This window comes from Triturus cristatus, chromosome 9 (genome assembly GCF_964204655.1).
Source record: "Triturus cristatus chromosome 9, aTriCri1.1, whole genome shotgun sequence".
NCBI lineage: Eukaryota > Metazoa > Chordata > Amphibia > Caudata > Salamandridae > Triturus > Triturus cristatus.
This window is the reverse complement of record NC_140592.1, coordinates 722,092,338-722,117,144: the sequence shown is the minus strand read 5'-3', so window position 1 is coordinate 722,117,144 and position 24,807 is coordinate 722,092,338. Positions and strand designations below refer to the sequence as shown.

Here is a 24,807-nt window from a genome sequence, read left to right as displayed (position 1 = left end):
GTGAGGAGTCCAGTATGATAGTTTTAAAGTCAGCTATCCCTTGAAGTATAATTAGAACACATACAATGATCCCATCATCTTATTCAATCATACAATAATTCTATCCTCTAGAAAGCACCCTCACTTGCTTCTAATGATATCTAATTTTCAACTCCCAAATTTTGTCACAAAGGACTACTTCATTAAAAACATATTGTTGTACAATTGTGATGACATTAAAGATTTTACAAGCTGAGTGTAACACAATTTTTTCTGAATAAAAAACACAATATTGCATAAAGTACAGTACAATTAAAACATCATACAAAACAACATTTCATATCCAGAATAGCATTTGTTAGACAGAGAGAAAATTGACAGCACAATTTGTCATTCAAAGACCATATCAATTGGGACAAATTTAAAAACTAGGCCTTGATGTACTTAGTCTTTGCACCATTTACAAGACCAAATGTTGTTTTGTATGATGTTTTAATTGTACTGTACTTTATGCAATATTGTGTTTGTTTTTTTTAGAAAAAATTGTGTTACACACAGTTTGTAAAATTTTTAATGTCATTACAATTGTACAACAATATGTTTTTAATAAAGTAGTCCTTTGTATCAAAATTTGGGAGTTGAAAATTAGATATCATTGGAAGCAAGTGAGGGTGCTTTCTAGAGGATAGAATTATTGTATGATTGAATAAGATGATGGGATCATTGTATGTGTTCTAATTATACTCCAAGGGATAGCTGACTTTAAAACTATTTAATAGTACTCCAGCCCCTTTGTGTTCAAAAGGGGTCTCTCTCTATTTTTTTATATATAGAGTCCAGTATGATGCCAAGGTTTTATGCATGGTCTGTGGGTGTGGGGGATGTTCCCAGCGTGGTGGGACACCAGGAGTCATCCCAAGCTGAGGGGGTGAGTCCCAGGATGAGGACTTCGGTCATGTCCGAGTTGAGTTTGAGGCAGATGTCTCCCATCCAGGTGGCAACAGCCATCTTCCCGTTGTGGGTGTTGTTTTTGGCGGCTGTGAGTTCATTGGTGAGGGAGAGGATCAGCTGGGTGTCGTCGGAGTATGAGATGATGTTGAGTCTGTGGTTCCTGACAATGGCTGCCAGTGGTGTCATGTAGACGTTGAAGAGGGTAGGGCTCAGGGAGGAGCCCTGGGGCACTCCGCAGCTGATCTCTATGGGTTCTGAGAAGAATGGTGGTAGTCTGACTCGCTGTGTTCGACTGGTGAAGAAGGAGTGCATCGAGTCTGGGCCGAATGCCAGCATCGTGGAGTCTTGTGATTAGGGTGTGGTGGGAGACAGTGTTGAAGGCAGCCGAGAGGTCCAGGAGGATGAGGGCTGATGGTGGCAGTGAGGAGGGCGGTCTCGATGCTGTGGTTGCTTCGTAAGCTGGATTGGGATGTGTCCAGGATGTGGTTGGTTCCGATAAACTTGAAGAGTTGGGCGTTGATGGACTTCTCAATGACATTGGCTGGGAATGAGTGTAGGGAGATGGGTCTGAAGTTCTTGAGGTCTGTCGGATGGCTTCTTCAGCATGGGGGTTATTCTAGGCATGTTTCCAGTCGTTGGGAAAGGTGGCGATCTTGATGGAGCAGTTGATGGTGTGGCAAAGCTCAGGGTGATGGAGGTGGCGGCTCTGTGGAAGATGTTGTGCAGGCAGCCGTCCGAGGGGGCTCTGGAGTGGATGCTCTTCATGGCCTTGAGCGAGCCGTTCGTGGTGAGTGGAGTCCAGTTGAGCAAGATCTGTTGGGGGCCGGTGTCTTTGGGTGCGTCAGAGCTGTCATAGATCTGTCTGATCTTGTGGTGGAAAAAGGTGCCAAAGTTGCTGCAGAGGTCTTGGGTGGGTGGGATGTCTGTGGTCTCGCTGTTGGGTCTGGTAAATATCTTGACGATGGAAAACAGTTCCTTGCAGTTGTGTGCACTGGTGTTGATTCTGTCTTGGAGGGTCATTTTCTATGGAGTTTTTAGGAGGAGGTGGTGTGGGGTGATGGCGCTTTGAAGGCTGCATAGGCTTCCGTGGCCTTGTTGTTCCTCCATCTCTTCCTGAGCTGTATATAGGTGCGACCGGACTCCTGAAGGGCAGGATTGAACCAATCTACTTTCTTGGAGTGTTTCTTGCTGGCGGCTTTCTTGTGGGGTGCAAGAGAGTCTGCACAGTTGGAGATACATTGGTGGAGGTGTTGGCGTCTGTGGGTATTGACGGTGGGGTTGTGCTAAGGGAGGCGGTGAGCTGCTCTTTGGTGACATTTTTCCAGGTTCTGTGGGGGAGGTGGTGGGCGGGATGGTGACGGTGGGTTTAGTGAAGGTGAAATGAACGCAGTGGTGGCCGGTCCAGAGAAGTTTCGGAGGTGTGGCTGAAGGTGACATTCTCACTGGCAGAGAAGATGGGGTCGAGCATGTGTCCTGCTGAGTGGGTAGTAGAGGTGACTAGCTTCTTGAGTCCTACGCTGGCGAGGTTCTTCAGAAGGGATCCAGTGTTCAGGTCATTGGGGTTGTCCAGGTGAAAATTGAGGTCGCAGAGTACAATGTAGTTGGTGAATGCGAGAGCCTGGGGTGCGATGAAGTTGATGATGGCATCGGTGAAGGATGGGCGGGGGCCAGAAGGTCTGTAGATGAGGGTGCCGTGGAAGGTGATGTTGGGGTTGGTCTGGCCCTGGAAGTAGAGGTGTTCGATGCTTGTCGTTGGGCCATCTGTGGGTGGTCAGGCGGAGGTTGTTTTTGTGGATGATGGCAATGCCTCCTCCTGGTTTGTGGGTGCGGTCCTTGCGGATGATCTTGTATCCATTGGGGATGGCGGTGGCGATGTTCGGGGCTGAGCTGGGGTTCATCCAGGTTTCCGTGAGGAAGACGATGTCGGGGGAGATAGAGTCAAGGAGGTCCCAGATTTCTGTGGCGTGTTTGTAGAGGGAGCAAGTGTTGAGGAGGATGCAGCTGAGATGGTAGGGTATGCTGTGGGTCGATGAAGCGGTGGGAGGAGCTGGAATGCGGAGGTGGGTGAGGGTGTGCAAGCAGCGGGGGCAAGAGAAGGGGCCTTGGGTGTTGCGAGGCATCACAAGGTAACAGGTGGTGTTGCCTCTGGGGTTTAGGGCATCGAGGGTGCAGGCTTTGTAGCAGTGACGGGTCTGAGGACCAGGGTCCGTGGCGCTGGTTGCAGTCCAGGCACAGATGGGTGCAGACGTGCATGCATTTGGAGCGCCTTCGGCGTGCCATCAGCGCAGTCGCACTACGGCAACCATTAAGAAGTGTGGGGGGAGTTGGACAGGTGGGAGGTGGGAAATACGGGGAGCAGGAAAGTAGCACTGGAGGGGGCAGGGCCTCAGGGGAATGCAGCGGCAAGGGCACAAGTGGAAAAAAGGAACAAAAAGGAAAAATAAACAGAGAAAAAGTGCTACAAAAGAGGTGCATGCGGGAGCCTGCGGGTAGAGGAGGGTCTCGAAACACTGACCAAGGGATCAGAAGGTCAGTAGCTGGGAGCTCTGGGGCAGCAGCTACCAGGCGGAGCTCTACAGGGAAGGGAGCAGTCCACTGATAAGATCTGTGGATTGCACCTTCACTGTGCAGCGGTCGCCATTAAGTAGTGTGCTGGGGGGGCTGGACAGCTGTGAGGCGGGAAACACGGCAAGCGGGAAAGTGGCACTGGAGGGGGCGGCATAATGTAAATTCCTAGGGCAAATCAAAATTAACATAACACATAACTATAATCATTCTCAACATAAGGAGAGACAGAAACAAACAGTGTATTTTACAAAATACAAAAATTACTTTTATTAAAGATTAAGTAATAAATATAAATACAAATCAAATCTAAAACAATCCACAGGCACACCGCAACCATATCATCAATCACGCTTGTTGCACACTATTCATACCCAGCAATACTAATATATACATCAAAGACAAGAAAAGTGTAGAACAGAGATTTATAAGTATTTCATATTTAAAGTCATCTTGTCTTTTTGATGATTTGAAATTTGGGCATCGATAGAAAAAGGCCCTAGATACAGGCTGTTAGATAGGTTTAAAACTCGTATCTGTGTCACTGAATGGCTGCAACCCAGGATGGTATCCTACGCGTGTTTCAACACAACAGTGCCTTCTTCAGGAAAAGCCACAGCAAATAAAAACAAATATCCTCTATTGGGAGTACGTCTGCCCGGTTAATGGAGGGCTGAATGGTTTGGTTCACAACACTCATCAGTGAATGCAACCTAGCTTCTATGGAATGATTGAAGCACACTGCATGGGTAAAACGGTAAATAGAATTGGGTGTAAAAGACAAACTCAAGATAAGGGCTGTCTGAGAGGTTCCCGTTATGTGGATCTATTTTGGGTCTGTCAATATCCGAGCATCATCTGATATGTATGCCTCAGGCCACAAATACGCGGTCTCAGCTACAGGTAGCACATGCAGCCAGACACTGTCTGTGTCTAAAAAAGGGAGGGGGCGGCGCCACAGGAGAACGCAGCGGCAGGGGCAAAAGCAAAAAAAAGGAGCAAAAAGGAAAAAGGAAAAATAAAAGGAGAAAAAGTGCTACAAAAAAGGTGAAAAGTTAAAAGGAAAGGGGAAAATTAGAGAAAGACAGAGGAGAGAGACAGTGGGCAGGCCAGCAGCAGAGCAGAGATGTTCTACCGCTAGACCACCAGGGATGAGGTGCAGGCAGGAGCTTGCGAGTGGAGGAGGGTCTCGAACCACTGACCAGGGGTCAGAAGGTCAGCTGCAGGGAGTTCGGGAGCAGCAGCTACCAGGAGGAGCTGTGCAGGGAAGGGAGCAGTCCACTGATAAGAACAGTGTCATCACAGATCTATCCATACAGAACGCTGGTTCCATCTATTGCGGGAAAACCAGTTATTAATCATGCTCAGCTGTTCTGCTGAATAGTTTCTCTAAATATCTGGCAAGGCTATGCCCCCATCGTACCAAACTCTTGTAAGTTTGGGTGTTCTGCAGTGCAAATTAAAAGGTTGGCAAAGAAATCATTTTGAATAGTGCTGCGATCCCTAATAGAAAGAGTGGCAAAGACCACCAATTTTGTACATTCTGCCGCAGTCTATCTAGTAGTGGACCAGGTTGCTCTTCTGGTGTAATATATATTCCCAAGTAACAGAAGTCCGTGTGCACCACTGTTGCCGCACAGTCCTTTAGCAGGCGCAGGAAATGGTCCTCAAACGGATACACCACATTTGTGCCAGTTGATCATGTAGCCAGAGTATTTGCCAACATTTTTAATAATTTGCATTAAGCAAGCCAACGTTAACGCGAAGTCAGCCATGTAAAGCAGCACATCGTCCACGTACAATGATATTTTGCCTTCCTATTGTACCCCTTCCCCCCATTGCAGTCCTCTGACCATTGGATCCTGATGGATCCATGCCGCCAAGGGTTCTAGGGCCAGAGCAAAAATTAGTGGAGACAGGGGACAACCCTGCCTGGTACTTCTCTGGAGTTTGAATGCTCGGGAGTGCACGCCAATAATTTTAACCTTCACCATTGGTCCAGACTAAAGGAGGTGGACCCATTGCACGAAGTGAGGGCTGAATCCCAAATTTACGGGCATCTCAAATATATACTTTCATTCCACTTAATCAAATGCCATTTTGGAATCCAATGATTGTACCAGGGCCTGATCTAGTAAGTTGTTCCTCTATTCCAATACCCTGTGGATGTGCTGGGGATTAAGTGTGGTACTCTGGGGGGGCATAAATCCCGACTGGTCCGGGTGTATCAATGTTTGGATCACTGTAATTAGGCATGCGGCTAAAACTTTGGGCAGTATTTTGACTTCAGCATATAAGAGCAAGACCAGGAGGCGCAATCCTCTGGCAGCTTCCCCTTTTAACGTATGACCACTATGGTGGCCAGTCTCTGATCTTGCAGCAGGGAGCCCCGCTGTATACTCTCCTTATACATCTTTAGGAGGTGGAGGGCTAGCTTGGTTGCCAGCATTTCGCACAGTTCAATTGGGACCCTGTTTGGGCCCATGGCTTTTTCGGAGCGAAGCTCCCTCACCGCCGCCATCAGTTCCTCTTCTGTAATATCCGCCACCAAGAATTCCTGATCCGCCCCCACCAGCTGCCACGCGTGTATGTCCTGGAGAAAAGCACAGGTGTCATCGGTCATCATCATCATCAAGATCATCTTTATTTCAGCAATTTGCCTTAAAAAGAATACAAAATTAGACATATACAAGAACAGACCATACATTGTATAATAATATATCATTGCATTTCATTAGATGTTCACCAGACCCCTTCTCTTATTCCACATTGCTAATAGAAATTGGGAGACTGCGAAAACTATGCATTCAGATGTATCTGTCTTAAAAATTCTAAAAGCATGGCTACACTGTCGAAAGCCCATATTTTTGCAGATAGGTACCAACCAATATTTCCTTGCTTTTATATATACAGGGCAAAAAAACAGTACATGGAGCTCGACCTCTTTGTCACAGCTACAGCCAGGGCAAGCCCTGGTTGAGTTGTGTGACCAATTGCCAGTGAAAGCTCTCAAAGGTAGAGTACCATATCTCCATTGGAGGTATAATTTTCTTGATGAGATGGGATAAATAATATCCATAAAGTTCTCAAATTGATAAAAATCCTTAAAACTTAAAAAAGATTTAGTTAGAACTCCAATATTGGGAGCAGACTGTGCTCTTGTAAGTTGCTCAGCCGCATAGATCTTGGTGAGGAGCTTCCGCGGGATCACCTGACAACTCCTTTCAGGGTCATACCACATGTCATGCAACCCAAGTTTGGTAAACTGGAATTTTAAAAACATAAACCAGGGGATTTTTAGTAAACCCCTGCAAGACAATATTTCCTTCAACTCTGCTCTGTAGTACGAAAGTTCGGGCGTTGTCCACAACCTGTGCCAATACCTGAGGGGTTTCAGAGCTAATTCATCATCGATGGACCTCAGACCCAAATCCATCCTCAAGGGTTGCAGCGGAGTGCTTTGCGGAAGTGTCAATAGCTGCCTGATGAACTTGTTTTCTATTTTAAGAAATTCTGACCCTGTTGAGTGCCCCCATAGCTCCGCACCATACAAAATTGCGGCCCTCGCCTGACTCTTATAGATCTCCAGCGGAGGTTTGATGGGTTTATATGTGGAGACATTAGAGAGCCTAAGGATACCCCCTGTGTACTGGGTTCATTTCAGTTGCGCTTTAGCTTGTTGTGGGGCCCATATGAGACTTTCACTTAGGGTTACTCCCAGGTATTCAAAGGTTTTAACCCTTTCCAGACTTACTGAGTCTAATTTGGGATTCGGGCGTGTGGAGGGCGAGGGATTAAAGACCATGTACTTTGTTTTGTTAACATTAATTTCCAGGCCACGACCTCTACAGAAGTCCTCGAAACTATCGAGCACACGCTGGATTCCCATTGGTGACTTTGAGAGAAGCAGAGTGTCATCCGCGAACATAATCGCCGGCACCCTGCTACCTGCCAAAATTGGGGCATCGTTGTTAGGGGCACTGTTAAGATGGGAAATCACACCATTGACATATAGGCAGAACAGGGTAGGCGCTAATACGCACCCCTGCCTGACCCCTCTGTCAATGGGGAACTTAGATGACAGTGCCCCATTCTTCCCACATCGAACCCGGGCAAAATTCCCCTCATGCAGCTTCATCAGTATTTCCAGGATTGGTGGTGGGACACCCAAACTGAGCAGCACAGTCCAAAGTTTTCCACGGGGTACCAAGTCAAAGGCGGAGCGGAGGTCCATGAATACCATGTAGAGGCTGCCACCCTCTATCTTTGCCGTTTTCCAGAATAGTAAAAGCAGGCGAAAGATTTGATCCATGGTAGAGGTATTCCTCCTAAACCCCGCTTGGTAGTGGCTCAATATAGCATTCTCCTCCATCCAGTCCTGTAGTCGGTTGAGGATGAGCGGCGCAAAAAATTTTTGCGGGACATCTATGAGGCTGATGGGCCGATAATTGACCGGTAGCAGAGGGGATCCCTTCTTAAAGATGGGAACAATTTCTGCACCCAGCCAGGTGCAGGGAACCTTCATTCCTCTCAGAACTGCATTGAATATAATGCACAAGTATGGTCCCCAGATCCCCGTTTGATGTTTTAAAAAAGCTCCCGGCAATTTATCTAGCCCCGGCGCCTTCCTGGTTACAATTTTAGAAATAGCATTGGCAACTTCCTCAACCGTGAACTCTAAGGTGTCGTGGGGGTCATTCAATGCTGCTAGAACCGAGGTCATGTCCATATTAGGTTCAGCAGCATACAAGGTCTTAAAATGTTCTTCCCAAACGTTTGCCTCTATATTGGGTTCGGTTGCGGGTTTAGGATCACCGCTTCCAGTATTAACTATAGCCCAGAATTTACGGGCATCATTCTGTTCTAAAGCACAGGATAGATCAGTCCATTTTGCGTGGTCCCAGTCGAGTTTGGCCTGCTTCAGCATAGCTTTATAATGTGTTCTCTTGCCATCGATGAGAGTCTTGTCGCTGGAAAGTTTTAGTACACTAATCAATTCTTTTTTTGCCAAGCGACAAGCATCATTAAACCAAGAGGGAAATGGAATCCTTTTCTTTCTCTTGGTAACTGGTGGATTGAAAACAGCAAGTAATGTACTAGCTAAATTCGTATGCAGAGCCTGCAATTTAATATTAAAATCAGGAGAAGGTTGTTGGGAGTTTAGGATATCTAATTCAATAAACCATGGTAAAATTGAATTATATAATTTTGCCAGGTCCTTGCAGGATGCCGCCACCTTATCCCACTTGACCCTGTGCCGGTCATTCGTTAAAACTGCCCTATCTCCCAAATCATCCCGGTATCCTGATTCTTTCGCTCGTGGGGCCGGAAAAACCATCTCCAGCCTCAATAAATTGTGATCGCTGTCATCCCTTGCAATTACCTCCAGGTCAATGACCTTCGACCACAGCTTTGTCCCAACCATAATATAATCTAAGCGTGATTCATGGCCCTTTTTATTATATGTGCACCTAGAGGGTATATCAGAGCGAGTGCGTCCATTGCAGGCCCTGATTGAATGACTTAGTGTGAGGGCCGTTATCTGTATCGCTAGAGGAGACCATGACCTGGAGTGTGGAGATTGAGTTGGGGGAACGGACCAATAATCATCCTCAGTTGCAAGGGCGCCATAATCCATCCCTGGGAGGGGTTCGAAATGGCAATTCAGATCTCCCGCTAATAGTAAAAACGTATCCGTTGGGATAGAATGCAAAAAATTTGATAGCTCATCCACCGTAGTGGACTCGTTAGCTACACCAACAGGTCTCGAGTAAACATTCACAATAGCGAGCTTAAAGCTGTTAGGCCACTTCAAAATCACACATTGTATGTCATCCGAGTGGGTGGAGACAGACTCAGCTATGCAACCCAGATGGGTGCCCACCCATGTAGTGAGACCCCCAGATGGTCGTCCCTTCCCCCCCCATCGAGCAGGTATATGGAAGCCCGCGAATCCCAATCTCCTTTCCTCTTCCCTGGCCCACGTCTCTTGAAATAGACATATATCCATCCCATCAATAAAAGTGCCCCAATCATCGGTCATCATATTTACAGCCGGGGATTATATTTGAGCACAATAATCTGCGAATGCTTCTGCTATACGGCTTCTTTCCCTAACCAGTTCCCCACCCCAGTCTTGGCCTCCAGGTTCCAGTTTCGGGACTGATCTCTCTTGTCAAGCCACGCCGGAAGCCTTTCTGTTTTAGTCCCTATGTCATAGAGGCAATGGCTCGTGGCGCGATGTAGTGCCCACCAGCCTCCTTGGCTAGGTCTTTATATTCCCTTTGTTTTAAGGCCAAAGAGTGTCGTACTTCCAGTCTATTCACTGTCATGCGGAATTGCTCCTGTCACAGTACGCCCTCTTCGAGTTCAGCAAGTTTGGCCCTCTTGTCCCTTTCAAAACCTGAAATAAGGGATATCGCCTGACCACGGTTTTATATTGTATTGTATTGTAATTGCATTTGTATTACGCTTACTACCACTGACAAGGTGTCAAAGCACTTTTTTTGGCGAGTATTACGCTACTTCGGGACCCATAGAGGATTAGTGTTGAATTAGTATAGTGAAACATGCAAGTAAATTTTAAGTGCTGGATAGATTAGTCAGTTATTTGGATTCGGAAGGATAGGTTTGTATTTATATAGCGCTTGTTACCCCTGATGGGGTGTTGAAGCACACTACTCCGGAAACCCATAAGGGATTAATGGTGAATTAGTATGGTGAAATATGAAAGTAATTTGAGTGGTGGATATTAGTCAGTTATTTGGAGTGAGAAGGATAGCGAAGGGATAGAAGGGGAAGAAAGGTTTGCATTCATATAGCATCTGTTACCCTTGACGGGTGTTGAAGCTCTTTTCTGGTGAGTAGCACGCTATCCCGGAACCCATAAAGGATTAGTGTTGAAAATTAGTATAGTAAAATATGAATTAATTTGAGTGGTAGATATGCTATTCAGTTATTTGGATAGAGAAGGGTAAGTGGCAGGATAGAAGAGGGAAAGAGGTTTGTATTTACATAGCGCTTGCTACCCCTGATGGGGTTTTGAAGCTCTTTTTTGGCGAGTAGCACGCTACTCTAGAACCCATAAGGATTATTGTTGAATTAGTATGGTGAAACATGAAATTAATTTGAGTGGTGGGTATGTTAGTCAGTTATTTGGATTGAGAAGGGTTTTGGAGGGGTGGAAAAGGGCAAAAAGGTTTGCATTTATATAGCGCTTGTAACCCTGATGGGGTGTTGATATGCTTTATTGGCGAGTAGCACGCTACTCTGGAACCCATAAAGGATTAGTGGTGAGTTAGGATAGTGGAATATGGAATTTGAGAAGTGAACATGTTAGTCTGTTATTTTGATTGAAAAAGATGGCGGAGGGATAAAAGAGTGAAGGATTTTTTTTTCAGGTCATAGCAGTAGGAGGGGACTTTTGGATGAGTAAATAGGGTTTTTGGAAGGGAAGAGTCCGAGGGAAGAGTTTAGAGAGGTTTGTTTTGGGGGATCGTTATAGTAAAAAAGAGGTGTCAGATGATGCAAAGAGGGGTAGGGTAGGAGAGAGTCTAGCAAGGGTTATTTTGTGGGTCATAGTAGTGGTATGGGGTTTGGGATAAATGAGAGAGTGGATGTAGAGGATATATTGATAGGGTGAGACATAGGGTAGTGCATTGGAAAGTGTAGTAGAAAGTAGTTTGAGATGAATCAGAAAGTTGGGCTAGAAGATATATTGAGAGAAGTATAGTCTGAGAGATAGGGTAGTGCATTGGAAATGCCAAATTAGAAAAAAGTGATAAATATATAGATCCATAAGTACATTGAAAGTATATAGAGGCATAAAGGATGTAAGTATATGTAGATTAAAGATATTGATAGAGGTACAGGATGAGAAATAGGGTAGTGCATTGGATATGCTTTCTCAGGAGAAAAGAAACAGACACACAGATCCAAGTAAATGGAGGTACATAGATGCACAATGGAAGCAAGTACATGTAGACCAAAGATTTTTTTTTTTTAATCAACATAAATTTTCTACATGTTTATACAAAGCAATACACAAAGATAGGTACATATCTATAATGAAAATAAATGCTTATATACAGAGGGATATGCTGAAAATGTATGTTTGCGTATTGTGCTTATGTGGGGATAAGCCAATTCTTGAGTAGTTTTCTGAAGATAAGGTGGCTGTCAGTGGATCTTATGTTGGGAGTAAAGAGTTCCATAGTTTGGCTGCTTGAACAGAGAAGCATGTACAACCTATGTTTTCTTTTTCTTGTATCTTGGGATTTTGAGGCGAGATGCCCCTTTAGAGAGCAGGTTCTTTTGTTGAATGTGTTTGGTGATTTTATTCTTGATGAAGAGCGGTCCCATTCCATGTATTGGTTTGTGGGTGATGCAAAGTAGCTTGAATGTGGATCTTCTGGCAACCGGTAACCAATGCAGGTCTTTCAAGGCAGGAGAGGTCTTGCGGTTTGATATGCAAGAGTAGTCTGGCAGCTGAGTTCTGAATCCGTTGTAGTCTTTTCATGGTTGTTAAAGGTGATCCGTAGTAGATGGTATTGGCGCAATTGAGATGGGACAGAACAAGGGAGATGGTAGCTTGGACTTTGTGTGGAAATCCCAAATGAGGGAAAATTTGTCGCAGCGTTTTTATAGTGACAAAGCTTGATCTTGCTAGTTTGTCCACTTGGACATTTATCGACAGTTGGAGTCCATGGTCATTCCTAGGTTTCTTACTTCCTTTGATACTTTAGGTGGTGATCCCAGTTCATCAGGCCAGGCGGCAAGCGGGTCATAATGTTTCCAATCGCCACACGTGAGTATTTCTGTTTGGAAGCATTCAATTAGAGATGACTCCAAGTCATCCACTGATCCACCGCTCTGAAACAACTGAACATTGGGGATTTTTCAAAGTCTTTGGGGCATTCCAGTTGAAGGAGTATTTGGTTGTCATCTGCATAGTTATAGCACGTGAGGTGAAATTAATTACTTCATGTAGATGTTGAAAAGCATGGGTGAGATGATAGAGCCTTGAGGGACCCCTGCTTTTGTGGAGTATGGTTTGAACAAGAAAGGTGGGGTATGGATGACATTAGTTCTGTTTTGAAGGTAGGATGCAATCCATTCTAGAGCAGTTCCCTCTATGCTGGCTTCATAGAGTCTTTGTTTCAGTGTCATGGTCAACCGTGTCAAAGGCAGCTGAGAGGTCCAAGAGGAGTAACGCAGCAACCCCGTTGCAGTCTACTGCATTCTTCAGGTCATTCCAGATGGGAAGGAGGGCAGATTCAGTGCCTCTTCCTGGATGGAATCCTGTTTGGAAGTCTGAAAGTATGTCATTCTCTTCAATGAATTTTGACATCTGGGCGAGCACTGCTTTTTCTATCAGTTTGCCCAGGAAATTTCCATTTGTAATGGGTCTGTAATTGTCAGGGTTCAGCGGGTCCAAGTTTGTTTTCTTCAGTAAATGGCATATGTGTGACTTTTTGAGTTCTTCTGGAAATATTCCGGTAGTTAAGGAATCGTTGATGATTCTTCTTACTGGAGTGGCAGCAGAGGTTGTTAAAAGAATTGTCTTGAAAGTTTGTGGTGGACAGGGGTCAGAAGGGCTGCAAGCAGGCCTGCTTGCTTTGACCAGGCCCATAAATTCATTGTGTGAGATGTGTTGGAAGGAACGGAGAGGCTTGGTTAGAGTATTCTTGGATTGATGTTTTGTACTAAGGGTTATTGCTGGTGCATTGTTTCTGTTTTAAGTACGAGGCCTATGTATCTGCTTTGTCCGTGTAATGATATGCCAGTTTGTCTGTGAAATCTTGAATAACAGGATGAGTTCCTTCTAGGCAATTTGGTTTGCGAAATTCATTGAGTATTTTATAAAATTCTTTATTTGCCCATTTAGCATTTTGAATTCTGTCTGAATAGTACCTTTTCTTAGCTTTTTTGATAGCTGACTTGTATACTCTGTTAATTTTCTGTAGGTGAAGTTTGTCTTGTTTGGCGATTGTTTTGAGTTAGGTACGTTGCGCTTTCTAATTTGTTGTTTTATGTCTTTTATTTCTAGGTTTCTCCAAGACGCTTTTTTTCTTTTGTTCTGTTGTGCAGTTTTGAGTGGCATCAGGATATCAAAAGCTTCCTGTAGCCACTCATATAGATTTTGAATAGAATTTATTGTTTCTAGATTTTTACTGGATGTTAGTTGTATTTCTAAGTGTTCCAAATTGAGTTTGTTCCACGGCTGATAGGTGGATAGATGTAAGGTAGTTTTAGGTGAGTCGTTTAGTGTTGTTTTATTTTGGAAAGCAAGCAAGTTGTGGTCTGACAATCTGATTGGAGTTATAGTTTGAAAGGTAACTAGTTTAGTATTAGCAAAAATGAAATCTTGGATATGTCCAGCGATGTGTGTCGGTTTGTGGCCAATCTGATGCAGGTTTAGTGCGTCTAGGCCAGTGATTATTTTTTTTGCATGGGTCAGATTGGGTTTGTCAAACCTATTGTTGAGGACACCCAGAACACATAGGTTGTAGTGTATTGTTATCAGGTTTGAAACTGTGTCAAGAAGTGCATCTGGGAATGTCGCCTTGCTAGGTGGAGGTCTGTAAAGGAGCAGGAATTTAAAGGAGGAAGACGGTGTAGGATTGCATCTTGTTAGAAGAGCCTCACAATTCTTTATGAAGATGTCGTCAACTTTAGTGATATGTAATGATTGCCTGAACACAACAGCTAGACCATCTCCTTTTTTGCCTATACGATTTTGGGTGATCGTTTGATAGCCTAGAAGAACGGCTTCATGCAGGGCTGGAGCCATATCATCTCCCAACCATGATTCAGTTATGAATAGTATGTCTGGTTTTGCATATGTGAGAAGGTCGTAGATGTGACGTTTGTTTTTAGAGAGGGATCGAGTGGTTATTAGTAGACGGTTTAGAGAATGGCCTTTGGTGATAGTGAGACTTTGTTTTGTAGATGAGTGTACAGTATTGTGTGGGTTTGTAGCAGGTGTGATTTTAGTGCTGGCATTAGCTGTATTAGGATAGCAATCGAGTAGCTGTTCTGTATCATGTTCCTCATCCAGCATGCTAAGAAGGCATTTTGATGGGTCTGTGTGTATGTGGTGGCGATGGTGCTTGAGAGTGAGTTGGTGTGCTGTGTTGTTTTCGTGGTGTAACATTGTTGTGCAGTAGACATGGGGAAGCGAAGTTCTAAGGTGTGGTGCGTTGCTTATATTGTATGCGTTTGTTTAGGGCAGAAGGTGTATGAGTCAAGGGTGGTGGTGCAGCATGTGGGTCATGTAGTAAGGTTCTAAATTGTCCAATGGATGAGAGGCAGTTAGTAGAGAGTTGCTGTGTTGCTGTATCTGTGTTAGGTGTGGTGGAAGAGAGAAAGCTTGGCACTGGAGTTTGTTCCTTTGTGTGGTTTGAAAGGTGCGTGTATGTTTGTATTTTGTGATGGTAAGTATTAAGAGGTGTTGTGCTTTGAGGATCTTGTGCTTGTGTGCGTGATATGTTTTGTTTTTGAGTGGCAGTGAAAAGGGGTGCTGGTGTATTTGTTTCATGCATTGGATTTGGTTGTATAGTATTATTTGTGAGAGGAGGTTGTAAGGTAGGGGGGGTGGTGATGTGTTTATGAGTAGAGTGTATGTTTTGTGTAGGAGGGAATGAAGTAGAGGTAAGAGTGTTAGTCTTAACCGGGTTTGTTGCAAGAGTTAGAAAGTGTGGTGGTGTGCAGTGTATGTGTTGTGTGTTAGTGTTATTATAGTAGAAGGCAGAGGAGGGTGTTGGTTGGACAAATGATGGAAGGCTGATATATTTGTTAGTGATTAAAGGTGGTCTGTTAGGAGTAATTAGAGCAGGGAGCGTGTGTCTGGATGGGATGTAGTTATGTATGGTGTTAAATGGTGTTGTGTTAGTGATGAGTGGATTGGTTAGTGGTATAGGATAGAGTTGTGTACTGTTTGTAGGTGATGGTAGGTATGTGTGATAGTTGGGATAGTAGGGTGTATAGATGTCGTTTGGTTGGTTTGTGCATAGGGTTGTGTGTGGTGTACATTTGGTGTGAGTGTGTTACTCTGTGGATGGTGTGGGGTGGGTATTACTGAATGGGAACATGGGCAGCATTTCTGGCCCTGGCTTCGACCAGTCTTGAACAGGCTCAAACAGGCAACTGCCCTTGTTCTCTACACCCTTAGCCTCGATACCCGAGCAGAGTCACCCTAACCCTGGCCTTATAGAGCCCTAGTTATCAGGTGACCCCTCCAGCCGATGGGAACCCTAGCCCTAACACTATCCAATCACAACACTACCTCTAAAATCTGGAACCAGTAGGAGACCAGGACCTTACAGCCAATCTTAGCCCTAGTCCAAGCAACCAATCAGTTTAAAAAACCCTGATATCTACGTCCGATAGAGGTCCTAGCCCTACCAGTAGTCCCAACCCAAGTCCAAGCAACCAACGGCACAGGAAGCCCTAGTCTCTACTTCAAATAAAAAGCCTAACCCTGCTCTTAGTCCCACACCTAGTCCAGCAACCAATCACACCAGAAGCCCTAATCGCTACTTCCAATTAAAGGCCTAACCCTAGCCCAAGTCGCACCCTAGTCCCAACAACCAATAACACAGGAAGCCCTAGTCCCCACTTCCATTAGAAATCCTAACCCTAGCCCTAGCCCCAACCCTACATTGATCGAATCACAGACCCAGAAACTAATCAGAACCCTCAAATACCCAACCAATGAGGACAGTAACCCTAATCCAATAGAAACATCAGATACAACCACCAAACAATAGCAGACTATATGAGGTCCCAGCTACCTCAGACAAGGCTTGCTGGCCAGGCAGTTTGAAGCTTCTGCTCTATTCAGAAATCTCCTAGGAGACAATCCTAACTTTGGACTTCTGCAGGTAATGGCCTAAATAACTTGTCCTTTAACAATAATGTTTGAATAAAACTTTACTCCCTCTCCTGGCCAAAAAACAAAGTGCACAGTCCCTATTAAATACAGTTTAAACAGCACACAGCAGATTACTGCTGTCTCACAGCACCCTCTGATGTAGAATATCCCTGTTGCTGGGGGGGAAGAGGGGGGCTGGTTTCACTGACTTGTTAAGACAAAATGGTGGCTGGGGGTGCACTGCTTAACATACAGGTCTTAGCACAGAGCAAAGGAGAAATTTGGAGGGGAAAACTGGTAGTCACGGGGAATGAGAGGGTAAAACTACAGAGTTTGGACTGTAAATCCCACAATTCAACAGGTTAAATGGAAGCAGTCACTGGCAGGGAAAACCACAAGTTTAAACAAAAAATGGGTGATAAATTATGCAGTCACAGGCAGGTTAAAACTACAATTTTAACCTGTAAGAACCACAGGCAAAGACAGTTAAAGAAATTTAAAAAAGAAAAGATGATGCAATCACACATAGGGAAAATCATTTTTTAGGGAAGAGACAGCACTAGACAGCCTCCTTAACACTTCCTGGACTCTGCAAACTGCAATCTGGGGCACATGTAGGTTGCAGCTCACAAGATGGAGGAGAAAATATGTCTCCAAGAGAGATTGTGCTGGGTCTACAGAGGATAGGTTCTCTTTAAAGTAGGGGTCTGTGCTTTCAATGAAATCCTGTTGTATAGTGCAGTGCTTCAGGTACCAGGGGTTTATTGGTCTTGTCGCCTTAGTGTCGGCATAGCTCTAAGCAAAAAAACGCCCAAACCCGGGAGTTATCCGAGATCCCAGTTGCTAAATGTTGAACATCTGAGTAGTGATGCACCTTTTGGGGGTGTGTGAGAAGGTAATTGATGTGGGAGAGGCCCCCATGTGTGCCTGAGTGAAAGCATAGTGCAGTCCGCTCTGGATTGTGTGCTCGCCATATATCAACCATCCCCAGGGCCATCAGAAATTCTGATAGTGGGGTTTGGGCCGTTCCCTTGTGTCACAGGGGTCATATGTCCTGCTCCTTGCTGACCACTATGTTAAAGTCTCCCCCCCCCCCAAGAGCAGCATGGCAATTGCAGTAGCAAGGCATCCATGTCAGGTAATGTAGAGGCATGCTGATGTGTAGGCACATATTTTGAACATACATTGATTGTCATTCCCTCCCATTGTCACAATAAGGCCACATATCTCCCTTGTGTGAGCCCATCCATGTGCGTTGGACAGTAAAAGGGATTGTCCACTTCAATAGAACCCCTACACCTCTCAAGCCCAATATATGTCCTGCATGGGTCACCATCTTGTACCACCACCTGTCAAGGACTGGGTATTTGTTGCCCATCATATTAGTCTCCTATAACAGAACTGTAACAAAACTATGTGCTGCTTCAGTGGTGCTTAAGATACTGCGGTACCACTCCCCTCTTAATCTCGTTCACGAGCCCATTGGCATTCCAGGACATTATCTTTAAGGCCTCCCCATAGCCATTCTTTATATACGATACAGTGAACCAGGGCCTTTGAGGGTCCACCCACTCCATTCCCAAATCTCAGTGTTCTCTCGGGTCAGCTTAGAGGGTGACTCTCCCCAGTGTGAATTGACAGTACACCAAAACAAACAAAAAGCAACCAACTCAACAAGAACAGCTCACCTCTCTATATCTCTTTGTGCTGTGTGGTGGGGGGATGGGAGTCCTACATGCATGTTCAATGAAAAAGAACTTCACAAGACCTTTGATGTTTGGAAAGAAGTTCACAATTGGAAGTTCTTCCTATTGTAGTGGTAACAATGTTTTTGTTTTAAAGTCCTTTCCTCTTGCATCTCAGTTCAAAATGTAAACTGCCTTCCTAGTGCATTTGTCAAAGAGTTCAAAATGTAAAACATGACTTACTGGGTATTGAGGCAAAGCAGTCCAAGAATGACACAGGAGGGCATTGTGAGGTGGACACTCAGACCTGAGCAATACACAAAGATAACACACAATGAATCAATAGCCAACCAATGCATTGTCTTAAAAAGGAAAACTACTTTACTGCAGACACATCTAAACACAAAAAGTGAAAAGCATTTTGATGATTCCAGGTGGAATTACAAATTGCAGCCTCTTCTTTAGGGGCCTCACTGATTAACTTGGGTGCAAATCATGTGCCCTGAAGAAACTTCACAAGGGGCAAGTACCCTAGTAAGTGTAGTCCACTTTCATGATATGTGAGCTACCACATGGCAATTTGTGCACAAACAGATGTAATCCTAAAAATCACCAATGCTCTTACACGGGCCTATTTTGAACTATTAGGCTTTTCACAATCAAAATAGTTAAACTTCCGTTTTGTCATGTCATTAAAAATGTAAAACAATGTACCACATTTAATAATCAATAATGCAAGCCTGTTTAATTTAGCATAAAAAAAAAACAACCATGACCATGTGGTGTCTGCATAGGGAGACTTGTCAAACATTTCAGGAAAACTCAAAGTATACATTGACATGAACCTTTAATCTCCCTATGGATATATCAAGCACATTCCAAAGCAACACCAAGAAAATGGACATACATATTCAAATTTTTCTTATTGCATTCACATTGTAAGTCTACCCGCTATTCTGTGTGTCTGATAGTTAAAAATGTAAAAGCCCTTCCTATATTGTTTGTCCTGGAGTTACAATGTAACCCCCTTTCCGATTGTTTTTGCCAGGGAGTGCACCATGTAAAACCTCTTTCTGTTGCATTTGTCAGAGTTCATAATATAATACATGTTCCTATTGTATTTCTCAGAAAAATCACAATGTAAATCCATTTCTTTTGGCGTTTTTTCATAGGATTCACAATGTAACAGTTCTCCTGGTTGTATCTGTCAGACTATTCACAAAGTTAAATTCCTTTCTTATTGAAATTGGAAGAGACTTCCCATTGTAAATCCATTTCTATTGTATTTGTCAGAGTTTGCAACACCTTTTTTGTTGCATTTGTCAGAGAGTTCACAATGTAAAACCACTTCCTACTGAATATGTCAAAGTGTTCGGAATATGAATCTCCTTCGAATGGTGTTTGTCAAGGAGTTCACAATGTAAGATCCCTAACTATCATATTTATCAGAGATTTCACATTGGCATTTGTAGTTGGAAAATCCATTTGGGGTGTCCAGGTCAGTCAGTAGTTACTGGGCCTCAGCTTGGTCAATGGGAGTCTTTCTCCTTTGATGTCCAGGAGCCCCATTATTACACTCTCATAACGAGAGGACCAAGTTCCCATTTTGGAACCTGAAACTCAGGGTAACGGGGAAAAGCAGTCTCAGACTGACTCAGGGAGGTCATGTGGGCTAGAGAATAACATAATAACAAGAAGTCAATGTACAGCCAATGCTTCTTTTGTTAAGAAGGAAAAGCAAGATATTGAACCCAGAACTAAATACTATGCAAACAATTACAAATGTTCACAAGATTTCAACTGAAATTGAAAATCAAACCCCCTTATACAAGGGCTTGCAAAATCCCAGGGAGTAATTCACATCCCCATGCCACAAAAAATATCACAGCGGGGCATCTAACAGGCACATCTAGTCCCTTCACATCTGTGCACTACCAAGCGACAATTTGAACACCAACTGGCTCTGTCCCTAGAAATTAGAAACACTCCTATGTGGAGCAACACATAAAACTTCTCCCGATTGTAGCATCTTTTCTGGCCTGGGGACCCACCAATCACTACGCCAAACACACAGCTTAGTTTTGCACTTCTTTGTTCATCTGCGTGTAACTGCGAACTCAACATTCTAAACCAACCTTCAGTGCATTCCGCTCTAACACTTATGTCGCAGTTCTATGGAATTGATCAGGAGGCAAAAGGGTTTCATCATTTCTAGCTCACAAGACACTATACTGTTTAGCAAGTTTAGGCTATGTGTTTTGTCAACTCATTCACAATGTAAAATGAGTGACCTATTGTCTTTGTCACCACATTTAAAAATCAATAACATAGCCAAATTGCCTTAGCATGAACTTAGAAGACCATGTGGTGACTGCCCAGAGAGACCTTTCAAACATTTTACACCGACCAAAAGTATATATTGACATGACATTAAGACTTCCTCTTCAAATGCAATGCATTTACTATAGTCAGTTGCAGAAAGGGACCTCTGTACAAAAGCTCTTTTGTTCGAATTTAGTAGTTCACAATGTAAAATCCATTCCTCTTGTATTTGTAAAATTATTTGAAATGTAAAGCTTCTTCGTATGATGTTTGCCATGGAATTCACAACATAAAACCCTTCTATTGCATTTGTCTGTGAGTTTACAATGTAAATCTCCTTCGTACTGCATTTGTCAAAGTTCACAATATAAAGCTCCTTCCTATTGCATTTGTCAGAGGGTTCACAATGTCAATTTTGCCAATGACTCCTTACTATTTTAGTTAGTTGTCAGGGAATTGTTCAGGGAGTTCAAAAATTGTCAGGAATTTCACAGTATGAAGCCACTTTGTATGGGTTTTGTCAAGCAGTAAAATGTAGAAACCCTTCCTATTATTATTGTTGGGGAGCTCACAATATAAAGCTCTTTTTTACCGGGTTACACCGTGAAATGGCCATTGCAAACAATTTTTTATCTGGGGTCTGCATTTGCAATGTCCCTGTCAGTTATGAACAATGGAAGTACTTGTGCTGAGTCACAGACTCTGTCCCAGTACTATGTCTTACAATTCTTTTTCTGGTGATCACATAAGCCCTCACAGCCAGCTAAAGTGTCAAGCCAGGCTTAAAAACAATAACATCCCAAAACAAAGGGTTTTGTCAAATGGGGTAATCAAACCTGCCTTCTACGGTAATCTATTCAAATCTATGTTAGAAAATAATTGTGTACAGGTTTTAACGCAGTGTGATAACATTCAACCCATAATAGTCTACTGAAATCTCCAAATAAAAATAGTTCAGGCTTTGATCATTGGCTTGTTACAATAACCAACTTAGGCCCATAGTACTGAGAATAATCAGTGTTATACAAGGATTCCTTTTTAGCAGAAGTACCAAATTCTACCCAATCAAATCCAGAAGGGAGGAAGATCAAAATGTAGGTAGAGCCAAATCCCCTTAAAACTATTGTCTTGTTAATCAAATGAGGTGTGGCAGAAGCTGCGCTGTCAAGCCACACCTAAAAATGTGGGGTCTCATTTATGTTTTTTTTTTGCAGTAGGGCAACGCAGCAGCGGCTGCGCTGCTCTACGGCAAAAGAAAAGGGCAGGAATGCACAGTATCTATTAGATACGGCGCATGGTGCAAAAGTGCCTGCATTGTGGGGATGATTATTTTTGTGCAGGAAGGGGCACCATCCTGCACAAAAACAATCACAAGAGGCTTTTTCCTCTTTCTATGTGTGCTGCAGAATGTTAGATCCAATTTATATGCCATATTATACACCCAAAAAACGATAAAATGGTATTTCACAGGAGCCTTTTTCCTTTGTGTTGTAAATGATCTCATAAGTACTATGAAAACTGAGATGCAGTGTGACAGGTTCACAATGACGTCTAACCTGAAATGACCTTTATAACTCACAGAAATCCATGCTTGTTAGAATATGTCTGCAACCCTACATGTTCAGCCCCGTGCAGTGAAGCTCATCCATTGTATGTCTGCATGGAAATGGAAAACTGCACCAACACACCCAGCAGTACCACTGATCCAAACGCCACACACCCCTCATGTGTTACTCATCTGAAAATAGCTTTGCTGCCAGTGCACTTTCATGACTGGAGACACTAATAAGGAACTGAAACGGCGAGTAAGAGATGCAAAGAAAATAAACTAAAACATCTCCAATTGAGCTCTTTTGAATATCCAGCACAAAAACTGATGGATTGAGTGTTTGAAATAGTCTTTGCCACTAATAGGTACTAAAAGCCATGTTCCATGCCATTCATGTTTTAGCTCATCCATGCCATTACACACAGTGGTCAACCATATGTAAATCAGTTTTAGGGGACGGTCCACTGCAAACTGCCAGGCTACTTCCCCCCCAATATTGGAGCACATGGAGGGTCAGACATAGGTCAGGCTTCCTGAGCCTCATCAGTGGGGTGCAGCTTGATTAGAATGGTGCAACAAGTTCAGAATCTATGCCTGGGCATAGGCCTTATGAAGGTCCAGTCAGTCCATCTGTTTGGGTGAAAAACTGGTCATTTTACACATTGTATTCATACATTCCCACTTGCCCCTGTTAACAAGATCAGTTTAAGGCTAAATATGGTCTTCTTTGCCTTCCAAAATGTTCAAGTTTTCTGATGTTAAAATCAAAGAGAATGGATAATCTGTGAACACAACTGTTGAAAGCATGTAAACTATTAAATAACAATGCTGCTGCTTGTTAGTTTCTATTATTCTCTCTTTAAAGAAAGGTCCTTTTTAAGAATTGATCAAACACAGCAAAACGCAAAGGCTTATTTGGGATTTACAGAGCGATGGAAGGCCTGATTGGCTTGGACTTGTGTGGCTTTGCAAAGAAATGTAGCGCTTGTGCTACATTGCGTTAGATTTCATAGCGGTAGGCGTTCCATGCGTGGAGTATGGGCTTTCCTATGCACCCACCCATGGATTCCACACAGTTCCAGATTTGTGATTTATTAAGGTTTGTAAAGCTGGAATTCTATGAAATCGGTACACCTACCACAGAGAGGTATAACAAGGAGAAATATGTTTTTTTATATGCCTTTCTGTGCATGATGTATTCTGCATCACATATTGAAAGAGGAATATGCCTCATTGGGGTGTTTCTGCATAGGAAGGAATCTGTTACTGCACAGAAACAATCCTGCCCGCAACACAGGCACCCTTGCACAATGTTTATATTGCCTAAGTACATATATGTGGAGTTAGGTATAGAAAATCTATACTTACTTACCTTTTGATATTTTGCAATAAATATTTTGTCCTCTGTATTTGCTTACCTCAATATTCTGACTTTGATATTCAGGGGGCACACCCACATAAGACAGCTGGTGAAGCGCCAAGGGCTCAAAGAGGAGTCAAATGTTTGAACTGTACAAGTGCTTTTTGTATACAAATTAGAACCTAAGTGCAGTGTGCTCACACTGGCCAGCATTTGTGGTGTGGCACGGGCCCAAGAGTAACAGACCGATTGATGTGGGAAGCTTCAAGAGACCACAATATAGTTCTAAAGGGATAAGGATTAATAAAGGATTGAGCATGCTGCAGTAAGTGCTGGACATGGACAGAGTGACTGTCGATGGCTACATAATAGAGTGATCACAAGTCCGTAATTTTCACAGACTGTCCATAAATTAGTTCTAATACCCCTTGTCTGTAACTGATGTTTTAACGGACAGCACTTGTCTGTAATTCAGTTTTTCAGCTAAAGGACAAAAGTTACTGGATTGAGATTCCCCAGCTGAAGTGAAAGGGAGGGAGTCTCCTGTGCTGTGTTCCCTAGGCAGGGGCAAACAAATAAACAAGAAACACGCCTTCTTGCCTGGGTGTCTGCTTCCCCAAAGAAATACAAATGTGTGCCATTGCTTAATCTGTAAATGTAAAGGGTGCTCTGGAGCCGGCGTTAATTGATGGAGTCACTTGAAGCTTCATGAAAAAATATATTTTTTCTTTTTGAGAGGTAATGTAAGGGTGTTCCAAGCTGAGCTGTGGAGTGTGTGGTTTTAATAGAAAGGTTGCACTAGGTATAATCTGCACATTACTGAAATCTATACTTCAGAAGCACTTTTTAATTTTTACCCTAAAGTCTTTATGCATATTTCATGGCGGCCTATATTATACTACGTGTAATGCATGTTTAAAATAATGACTTAAGCATTCACAGTGCGTGCAGGGACCTTCTAGCACTAAAAATACATGTCATACTTCCCTACTGCACCAAACAGGATCCAATTCTTTAGGTCTCTGTTTCCACACATAGACATCTGCAATGATCACATTAACCAATAGAGGTGCCATAACATAAACAAGTGCATTTCCCACTGATTAGTTTAACTTTAATTTATTTTTCAGTTAAGGTGTGCGTAATTTTGTATGTAGTTACTTGATAGTGGAAGATTTACAAAATAGTTACAGAATATTTTGCTATTTTTATTCACGCCTTTGATCCCATCTCTGCACTCACTGACCCCGTCTACATTGCTGTGCCGATACTTTTTTTCCAGTTTGAAAAGCTTTATTAGCAAACAATGACATAAGTAACATACCAGCAGTACAATTCAAAAACAGGAATAAAATATCAGAAAAGGCTGGTAACAAAAAGAGAAGATTAAAAGCTATTTTGGGATTTTATATGAAGAGGGAGGGAGGGGGAGGGGAGGGAGCAGAGGAAGGAGGGGTAAGGAAAAAAGGAGGGGCAACAACATTATGATATAAAGAAATAAAATAGAGAAACTGCATATTAG

At 43.3% G+C, this 24,807-nt stretch overlaps 1 protein-coding gene across 1 annotated transcript in view; it reads right to left on the bottom strand.

The window, feature by feature from the left end:
* Positions 1-3,744: 3,744 nt before the first annotated feature.
* Positions 3,745-24,807, bottom strand: part of LOC146798602 (uncharacterized) — a 97,311-nt gene continuing 76,248 nt past the window's right edge. Inside the window, exons 2-3 of the mRNA XM_085627992.1 lie at positions 18,298-18,361; positions 3,745-6,088 (exon numbers count right to left, since the gene is read on the bottom strand). Coding sequence (XP_085484118.1) covers positions 5,834-6,088; positions 18,298-18,361 — 319 coding nt within the window. The 3' untranslated portion in view covers positions 3,745-5,833. The remainder of the gene's footprint in view (positions 6,089-18,297; positions 18,362-24,807) is intronic.